Source organism: Podarcis cretensis (genome assembly GCF_951804945.1).
Source record: "Podarcis cretensis genome assembly, chromosome: Z".
Classification (NCBI taxonomy): domain Eukaryota; kingdom Metazoa; phylum Chordata; class Lepidosauria; order Squamata; family Lacertidae; genus Podarcis; species Podarcis cretensis.
In genome coordinates, this window is record NC_137184.1 from 50,945,790 (window position 1) to 50,955,259 (window position 9,470).

At 48.5% G+C, this 9,470-nt stretch overlaps 1 protein-coding gene across 3 annotated transcripts; it reads left to right on the forward strand.

Moving 5' to 3' along the window:
- Nucleotides 1–47: 47 nt before the first annotated feature.
- Nucleotides 48–9,090, forward strand: LOC307208226 (gamma-aminobutyric acid receptor subunit beta-4-like). Of its 3 annotated transcripts, XR_013835035.1 has the most exons (10): nt 48–373; nt 3,681–3,769; nt 4,440–4,507; nt 4,715–4,935; nt 5,552–5,634; nt 6,232–6,369; nt 6,553–6,705; nt 7,329–7,546; nt 7,665–8,272; nt 8,336–9,090. XR_013835035.1 is itself a non-coding variant. In XM_079962815.1 (9 exons), exons 1-9 carry the CDS (start codon nt 159–161, stop codon nt 7,980–7,982), a joined length of 1,503 nt encoding a protein of 500 aa, XP_079818941.1. In that variant the 5' UTR covers nt 48–158; the 3' UTR covers nt 7,983–9,090. The 3 variants fall into 3 exon arrangements, 2 of the variants coding, with proteins under 2 accessions (XP_079818941.1, XP_079818942.1); XM_079962815.1 differs by having other exon boundaries at nt 7,665–9,090; XM_079962816.1 differs by lacking the exon at nt 48–373 and adding an exon at nt 2,555–2,693 and having other exon boundaries at nt 7,665–9,090.
- Nucleotides 9,091–9,470: the final 380 nt, after the last annotated feature.

The window sequence follows — 9,470 nt, forward strand, 5'->3', positions numbered from 1 at the left end:
ATAATAATAATAATAATAATAAGATGATGATGATGATGATGATGAGATTCCTGCCTTGCTGGGGGGGGGGTGTCAAACTAGATGAAACCGGATCTAGTCCGGCTGTCAGATTTTTCCCCTATACATCTTTGGGGAGGGGGGGGCGGCGGCGGGTGGAAATGGGAGGTTTCGGGCCTCGCCAGAATGGAGCAAAGCAATGTGGGAGAATCCCTGGAATGCGGGGTTGCTTAGCAACTGACCACCGATGCAGCAGAGGATGCTCTTTTTCCCCCGTCTGGAGGAACATAGGGGAATTGGAGAAGCGAAGAGAAAATCCTAGAAGGGCCAGGCTGGAAGGGGATCCCAGGGGTCATCCAGTCGGACCCCGAGCAAGGCATGAACCTCATGAGAGATTAATAATAATAATAATAATAATATACCACCCTATACCCGGGAAATAACCCTAGAATGGCGGAGGCGGAAGCGGGTCAGACTAGATGACCCCATCGACCCTTTCTCCTCTCTCTTTCTCCTCTCTCTGTACTCTCTCTCTTTCCCCCTCTTTCTCTCGTCTCCATTCATCTGTCTCTTTCCCCATCCTCTCTTATCTCTCTCTCTTTTTCTTTTTCTCCTTCCTTTCTTTTCTTTCTTTTTTCCTCTCTCTTTTCTTTCTTTCTTTCTTTCTTTCTTTCTTTCTTTCTTTCTTTCTTCTCTCTATTTTCTCTCTCTTCCCCTCCTCTCTTGTTCTCCTCTCTTTCTTTCTCCTTCCCTCTTTCCTCCATCCCTCTCTTCTCTCTCTTCCCTTCCTTCCTTCCTCTTCTCTTCCTTTCTCCTCCTCTCTCTTTCCCCATCCCTCTCTTCTCCCTCATCTCTCCCTCTCATTCTCCTCTTTCTTTCTCGTCTCCCTCTCTCTCTTCCCCCCTATTTCTGTCTCCCCGCCCCCCCTTTCTGCGCTTTGAGGGCGATTTCCCTTTATTTTGGAGAAAAATTTGCTTTTTTCTTCCGGATTCTCATTTCCTTTATTTTTGGGGTCCTCCCCCCCAAAACTGCTCTTCCTATCACGTGATTCCTTCTCCCTCCCTCCCTCCTCCTCTCGGAAAGGCGGAGCGCGGAGCATCCTCTGCAGCGGCCACCGGGCCAAACAGAGGCGAGGGCCTCCCTGCGCCCCCCCCCAGGAGCGGATCCCACCCCCTCCCCGGCGCCCCCCGAGCGCGGATTTCGAGGCCTGCGCGCCCTTCCCCCCCGAAAACACGCATTTTTACGCATCCAGACGGATCCGGCGGCGACCCCCGCCCTACGCCACCCTCCAGGAGCACATCGTCCACCGGCGCCCCCCAAGTGCGGGTATTTGTGCCCCCTCCCAAAAGGCATCGGGACCCCCCTGCGGATTGGGCCCGAGTGAGGATTTCGCGGCCTGGCTGCGCCCCCCGAGAGCGCATTTCGCCGCCGGAGGGATCCAAGGATCCGGCCTCGTCCTCCTCCACTCCTCCCCCCGAGACCGGATTCCACCTTTTCCCGGAGGTCGGCGCATTTCCCGCTCTACAGCCTTCGGGAGCGCAACTTCCACTTTGTCGGACCCGTCCGTGGGCCTGCCAATCTCGCCTGTACCCCCCCACCCTGAAAGCGCATTTTCCCACGCTACGCGCAGACTCTCCTCCTGCAAAGGCGCATCTCCTCTCCAAAGGCGGGATCCTCTCCTTGGCGCATTTCCACGTCGGCGCGCAGCTTCTCCTCCTCGGATCCGGCCCCGGTCCTGCCATCCTCGCCTGCACCCCCCGAAGGCGCATTTCCCACGTTGCGCGCAGATTCCATTGGGGTCTGTCCTCCTCCAAAAGCAGGACCTTCGGGCGGCTTCTCCTGGGCGCATTTCCACGTTGGCGCGCAGCTTCTCCTCCTCGGATCCGTCCCTGGTCCCGCCGTCCTCGCCTGCGCATTTCCCACCTTTGGGCGCCTTTCCCCCCAACGCATCCTTCCCGTGGGCCGGAGCGTCTCCATTCGCGGCCTGCGGCCCAGACAGCGCATTTCCCGCCTTTGCGCAGCCTTTCCTCGCATCAGTCCTTCCCGTTGGTCTGCGCGCCCGCCCATCCTCGCCTGCGCGCCCGACGGCGCATTTTCCTTCTGACCGTCTCCAAAAAGTGCATTTTCTGCATTTGGGCTTAGCCTTTCATCGTCTGTTCAGACAGTCTCCTCACCTGCGACCCCCAAAGCGCATCTCCCTCCGTTGGCGCGCAGCCTTTCCTCGTCTCCACGCTCAAGAGCGCATCAATCCCGTTGGCCGATTCTCGCCTGCGCCCCCCAAAGCGCATTCCCCATATTGGGCGCAGCGTCTCCGGTTGGATCCTCTGGAGCGCAACTTCCGCGTCCCGCCGCCGTCTCCCAAAGCGTCTTTTCCACGTGCGCCCGCTCGCCGGAGACTCTGTTGGCTCCTCTCCGCCGCAACCCTGCGCGCAACTGGAGCGCATTTCTTCTCCTGTCCGTTTTGCGCCATGGCGAGGCTGCCGGGAAGAGCCTTTTCCAGCGCCTGCTGAGCGCCACTCTTCGATTCGGATTTCCATTCGCTTCAGGTGAACCGGCCGGCCCCACCGCTGCCCCCATTTTGGGGGTGCTGCCCCCCACCCCTCCCCGACCTCCCACCCCTCGGAAATGCGGGGACTGCGCGACGGCGCATGGGTTGCGCTGTGTCTCCTCCTCTGCTGTTGCTGCTGGGCGCACAGGTAGGTTGGGGGGGGTCACCTGGGGGTTTTGGAGGGCGGAAACGTAGCAAGGTTCTCCCTTGGGGTTTTGGGGCGGTGGACAGGGAGTGGGGGGCTCCCCTGGGGGTGTGGGGGGCTGTCGGGTAGCGGAGGACTCACCTGTGGGTTTTTTTAGGGGGTGGACAGGCAGCAGGGCCTCCCTGGGGTTTTTGGGGGGTGGACAGGTAGCGGGAGTTTCCCTAGGGATTTGGGGGGCAGACAGGTAGTGGGGGCTCACCTGTGGGGTTTTAAGGGGGCACAGGTAGGTTAACTTTGGGGGACTCCCCTGGGGTTTGGGGGTGACCGACAAGGTATCAGGGGTTCACCTGTGGGGGTTTTAGTGGGCACACAGGTAGGTTAACCTGTGGGGGGGTCACCTGGGTTTTTTTAGGGGGTGCACAGGTAGGCTAACCTGCAAGGGGCTCACTTGTGGGGGTGTTCTGGGCTCCCCTAGCTGCCCCCCCACAGAATAGGGGAGAGACCCCTCCAATTGCCACAAAAAGCATGATGCCCCCATATTTCAACCCCCCCAATTTACATGAAATTCATATAATATATTATATTGGGGTTCCCAGCTGGAATTCAGGGGGGCAAGTTTAAAGGAGGCCGTGAGTGCATGAAGCATGATGCCCAATATCTCAAATGCCCCAAATCTATATGAACCCCACAATATTTTATTCCAGCTAGACACCCCAATAGAATATATGATGGGGCCCGCCAAGTTTATTGGGACTCCCAATATCTTCTCCCAAAATTTCATTCCAGCTGGGAACCCCAATATAATAGATTCGGGGGCAGGTTTAAATGATGCCACGTGGGACCCTCCATGTTTTAAACCAGCTGGGCACCCCAATATACAAAGGACCCCCAAATGTATAGGGTGCATATGGGGTGGGGCTCAATGGGGACCCCCCAGTATTTTATCTCAACTGCTTTGAGGACCAACCATGGTCTTCTCCTGTTTTGCAGCCCCTCCACTGGCAACATATCGGTGGTCAAGGACATTGTGGACAAGCTCCTAAAAGGCTATGATGTCCGCCTGCGGCCCGATTTTGGAGGTAAGGCAGCGTGACCTAAAGGTTAGAGCATGAATCCAATCGATAATAAATCAGGTAATCAATAATACGCCGGGTCATAAATAAATAAATGATTACCTATTATCCACTTTTATTATTTTATTATTAATCTATGGTTCGGTTTATTTCGGAGGTAAGGCAACGCCGCCTAAAAGAGCATAAATCTAATGATAATAAATTAGATAATCATAAATAATAAGTTAGGGCATAAATTAATAAATGATTATTTCTTATCCCCTTTTATTATCTCTTTTATCATTTTCTTATAATCTATTGTTCGATTTGCTGTTATTCCTTATTGACTTTTAGCCTTTATTTATTATTTATTATCTAAAGTTATGATTTATTGTTTATAATTTAATTTCTTAATTTTATGGGGTTATTTTTTATGACTATTTTATTATTTCCTTTTATTATCTCATCTTCCCATTGAGGATTTGATTTTATGGTTTCATCATGTGATCATCTTTAACATTTTATCACAAGTCAATAAATTAACCAATTATGAGTTTCATTAGCAATTAATAATTTTATTACTTCATTTTAATATAATAATCTATTATTGTAATATAATATGATATAATATAATAATATAACATAATATATCTGTTGCTTTGGTGTTGTTTTGTTATTGTTATTGTTATTATTTCAGGGAACCCTGTGGTGGTGGGGATGAGCATCCACATCTCGAGCATTGACCAGATTTCTGAAGTCAACATGGTAAGTTGGACGAACTTCCACTGGATCCAGATTCGAATCCTGCTTGTAAAGATGGATTTCCTTCTGTCCTTCTTTCCTTCTACCCTTCTTTCTTTTTCCTCTTCTATCCTTCTTTCCTGCTATCCTATTCTCCTTTCTTCCTTCTTTCCTCCTATCCTTCTCTCCTCCAATTTCCCCCCTCTCTCTCTTTCTTTTCTCCTCTGCCAGGACTATACCATAACCATGTACTTCCAGCAGAGCTGGCGGGACAAGCGGCTTGCCTACGGTGATCTGCCGTTCAACCTGACACTCGACAACCGAGTCGCCGACCAACTCTGGCTCCCAGACACCTACTTTCTTAATGACAAAAAGTCCTTCCTGCATGGGGTCACCGTCAAGAACCGCATGATCCGCTTGCACCCAGATGGCACTGTTCTCTACGGCCTGAGGTGGGCAGATATTAATGATATTAATCACCAATAATCAAGAACCGATTCGCTCCTGCCAATTTGTTATTGCAAATACGGTCAATTAATGGGTGGTTTCGTTCTCGCCTAGTGATCACCGCAAACTGGGTGCTAATCAGTTTTTTATTGTGCGTGTTGATCATAACAGGGCGGGGCGATTAATGGACGGGTCATTATTAATGGACGGATCACGATTAATGATTATTAATGGACAGGTCATGATTACTGGATGGATCATGATTAATGATGGCTTTCAACCTTGCATAGTGATCACGGTTAAATGTTACCAATTTCAATACATTTTGATAGTCCATAAAAATTAGCCATCCGATAAATACTTACCTATTTATACTTATCAATTAATACACATTAATAGTCCATAAAATTAAAAATCCAATTAATACTTATCAATTAATACTTATCAGTAGGCAAAATTAGAGAAATATTTGCGAGTTCAGACATTGGACCAGGAATATCATCCAAAAAGGGGTTGGAAAATCCCCCCCCCCCAAATCAATATATAGCATTCCCCGCATCCGTCAATCAGGGATCCCCATAATGGATCCTGGGAATCCTCTCTCTCTCTCTCTTTCTGCAGGATCACGACAACCGCCGCCTGTATGATGGATCTCCGGAGATACCCCCTGGATCAGCAGAATTGCACCCTGGAAATTGAGAGCTGTGCGTATAATTCAATTCAATTCAATTCAATTCAATTATTGCTTGTTAATCAAGGAATAATTAAAAGTATTATCCAGAAAAAATCAAGGAATAATTTTAAGGCAGGAATAATTTTAAGCCAGGATTAATTTGAAACAGGAATAAGTATAAAATAAATTAAAATAAAATAAAATAATTCCTTGCTAATCAAGGGATAATTAAAATGAATTTAACTTTAAAGCAGGAATAATTTTAAACCAGGTTTATTTTAAACCAGGAATAATTTTAAGGCAGGAATAAAATAAAATTATTCCTTGTTCATCAAAGAAAAGTATTATCCAGGAATAATTTTAAACCAGGGTTAATTTTAAACCAGGAGGATTTTAATTGGGGAATAATGTTAATCCGGGAATAATGTTAAAACAGGAATACTTTTCCACCAGGATTAATTTTAACCCAGGATTAATTTTAAAATGGGAATAATTTTTAAATGGGAATAATTTTAAGACAGGAATAATTCTAATCTGGGAATTAATTTTAACCCAGGATTAATTTTAAGGCAGGAATAGTTTTCAACCAGGAATCATTTCCATTATTTCTTATTTTCTTTCCTCCCAGATGGCTACACTGTTGATGACATTGTCTTCTTCTGGCAAGGAAACTCTTCGGCCGTGACGGGGATGGAGGTCTTGGAGTTGCCCCAGTTCACCATCATCGAGCAGAAGCTGGTCACCCGTGAGGTGGTCTTCACCACTGGTGGGTTGCCCTGTCGGGTCATCTAGTCTAACCCCCTGCCTGAAATCCTGGGGTTGTCAGACACAGGGTGGGAGACCACGGTCCTCCAGTCCACCCTTTGCTGAAGATACCAGATATGTCCTTACCGATTCATCTGGATCCTGGGGTCCTGTCCGGCTTGACCATCTCCTCTTTCTCCAACAGGCTCCTACCTCCGCCTGTCGCTCAGCTTCCGCATCAAGAGGAACATCGGCTACTTCATCCTGCAGACCTATATGCCCTCCATCCTCATCACCATCCTCTCCTGGGTCTCCTTCTGGATCAACTACGATGCTTCAGCCGCCCGGGTGGCCCTAGGTGAGGAGATCCTGAGATCTTGCTCCGGGGTCCTGCTACCAAGGGTCCATGTGATTCTCCCTAAAGGCAGAACCTGACCTTTGTCTCTCTTGAAACATATTGGGTTGGACTCAGGTGAGTATGAGGTCCACCAAGACCCTGAGAACTTTTTCCCATATCCTGGTAGCAAGCTGGTGGTCCACCAAGACCCTGAGGTCCACCATCCTTCTATTGGTCCATTTGATTTTCCTTAAAGGCAGGACCTGACCTTGATCCCATTTGGTGAGGTGGTGCCCAGTTCTCCAACCCATTAAGGTCATATGGAATCCAGATTCAATATGAAATCATTGGATTTCCATGGATGTTTTTATATATTCATCTTCAGTCACGATATCGCTTGACTTCCAGTATGAAAAGGTTTGATTTCATTAGGCGTTTCTATATATCCATCTTCAATCATGACATCGATTGATTTCAGAGTATGAAAAAGTTTGATTTCAATATATCAGTCCCATCTTTGGATATTACAAAAATATTTCGATTGTTGATCGTGACGGAAGTTTGAATTATGGTGCCTTCCCTGCGCTATAATTCTCGGCCACCCAACTAACCCTGTTTCTTCTCCCACCCGCCGCGGCACCCAGGGGTGACGACCGTCCTCACCATGACGACCATCAACACCCACCTCCGGGAGACACTGCCCAAGATCCCATACGTCAAGGCGATTGATGTCTACCTGATGGGCTGCTTCGTCTTCGTCTTCCTGGCGCTGCTGGAATATGCCCTGGTAAATTACATTTTCTTTGGGCGAGGGCCCCGCCAGCAGAAGAGACGCGCCCGGCGCCTGGAGCCCCGGACTCAGGTGCGAGATTCCTGCCTAAAAAGTGGGTGGGGATGGGTGAACCTCAGGGTCCTGTATTTGAGGCCGAGATCCCCGTGGGTTGGGATAGATGACCCTGAGCTTCCTTCTCTCCTTCCAGCCTGACCCATACGGCAACCTCCTCCTAGCCGGCGTCTCCGACAGCAACTGCCCGCTCTTCTCCACGTCGCCCTCGCCAGACCCGCGCCCCTGTGGCCTGCGCGGGTTCGAATCTTCAGGCACCGCCCTACACTCCCGGAAGGCACCCACCTGCCGCACCACCCGGGCCAACTGCCGCCTGCGCCGGAGGTCCTCCAAGCTGAAGCTGAAGATCCCCGACCTGGCCGACGTCAGCACCATTGACAAGTGGTCCCGGGTTCTATTCCCCATCACCTTCGGCTTCTTCAACCTTCTTTACTGGTTGTACTATGTCAACTGACGTCCAACAGGGAGAGCTCCAGGCGCCGGGTTCAGGTTCTGCCCCCACTTCTACCCCAGCCTTGCCTCGTCTCCGCTTCCCATTTGTTCTGTCCCCTCACAGTCTCTTCCTCTTCCCTTAAGAGTCACTTCCTGTACACTCAGGCACTTCCTGTTCCCTTACAGGCCCCTCCTGTTCTCTCACCACCCCTTCCTGTTTTTGAACAGCCCCTTCCGGTTTTACCCCGTCCCTTCCTGTTCCTTTTAATTCACTTCCTCTTTGCTCTCAGGCACTTCCAGTTCTCCCTCAGAGTCCCTTCCTGTTCTCTCACAGCCACTTCTGTTCCCTCTCAGGGACTTCCTGTTTCCTCATAGTCCCTTTCATCTCCTTCACAGTCCCTTCCTGTTCTCTCCCAGTCCTTATTCTCTCTGAGTCCCTTCCTGTTCCCTTAAAGTCCCTTTCATTTCTCCCTCACAGCCACTTCCTGTTCCCTCTCAGGGACTTCCTGTTCTCTCACAGTCCCTGCTTATTCTCTCTCAGTCCCTTCCTGTTCTCTTAAAAGTTCCTTCCTGTTCCCTCACAGCGCCTTTCTGTCCCTTTCCCTCTCCTTCCCTCCCCACTTCCTGTCCCCTTGCAGCCACTTCCTGTCCCCAAACCAGCCATGGAGAACCCACCGTTTCGAGTAACGGGAAACGAGGAACAAGCCACGCCTCCCAACTTCCAGTACTTTCTCTTCCTCCTCCTCCTTCGACCGGCTGGGCTTCCTTCCCACCGGCCACTTCCCTTCCGTTGCTTCTGCCATTGCAGGTTCCGGTGGACGGACTTTTCCGGAACCGACTTGAACCGAGTTTACAGTTTTCTACCTAGCGACCGACCAACCAATGGGATCTCTCCGTTCTCACATTTTGGGTTTTCCCCCCTTGTTGTTCTGGGAGGGATTTGGGGAAAGTGCTCCTGAGCGTGTGCAGAGTTCCTTTCCCCCCCTAAGCAATGTACATGAACCTTAAAAAAACACATTTTGGAAACTGTTCGATATCCGTCGGTTGGGAATCTTTCTCGTCTTTTTTTTCCCCTTATAAAATCGGGAGAATTTCACTTTAAATATACGGCCTTGGAAGAAAAACAACAACCGGTGTCCGTTTCTTTCCTTTCAAAAACGGGGCTTTGGGGCTATGTTTTATTATAATAAAACATCATCTATAATATATAGATATTAATTAGATCTTACTTATATTTATATGATATACACACATGCTTAGACATATTATTGATATATCCTTATATTATTGATATATATATTTATATTCAATATATTATTAGATATATATAAATAATATAATGATGTGTTGCGTAATATATCATATATTTATCTTGTTTATGGTTATATATATATATTGGCAGAAGAAATGCAACCACTATGCAGAGAAATATAGATGTATATATCATTATCTAATATTTCTATATATATTATTTTTACTTACCATTTATATTTATAATTATTTATAATTA

Excerpts from the sequence above, each read along its gene's own strand:
- LOC307208226 (XM_079962815.1), top strand. The coding sequence starts at position 159 with ATGGGAGGTTTCGGGCCTCGCCAGAATGGAGCAAAGCAATGTGGGAGA. Across the intron at positions 5,635-6,231 it reads CACCCTGGAAATTGAGAGCT|ATGGCTACACTGTTGATGAC; the intron begins GTGCGTATAATT and ends CTTTCCTCCCAG. Across the intron at positions 6,370-6,552 it reads TGAGGTGGTCTTCACCACTG|GCTCCTACCTCCGCCTGTCG; the intron begins GTGGGTTGCCCT and ends TTTCTCCAACAG.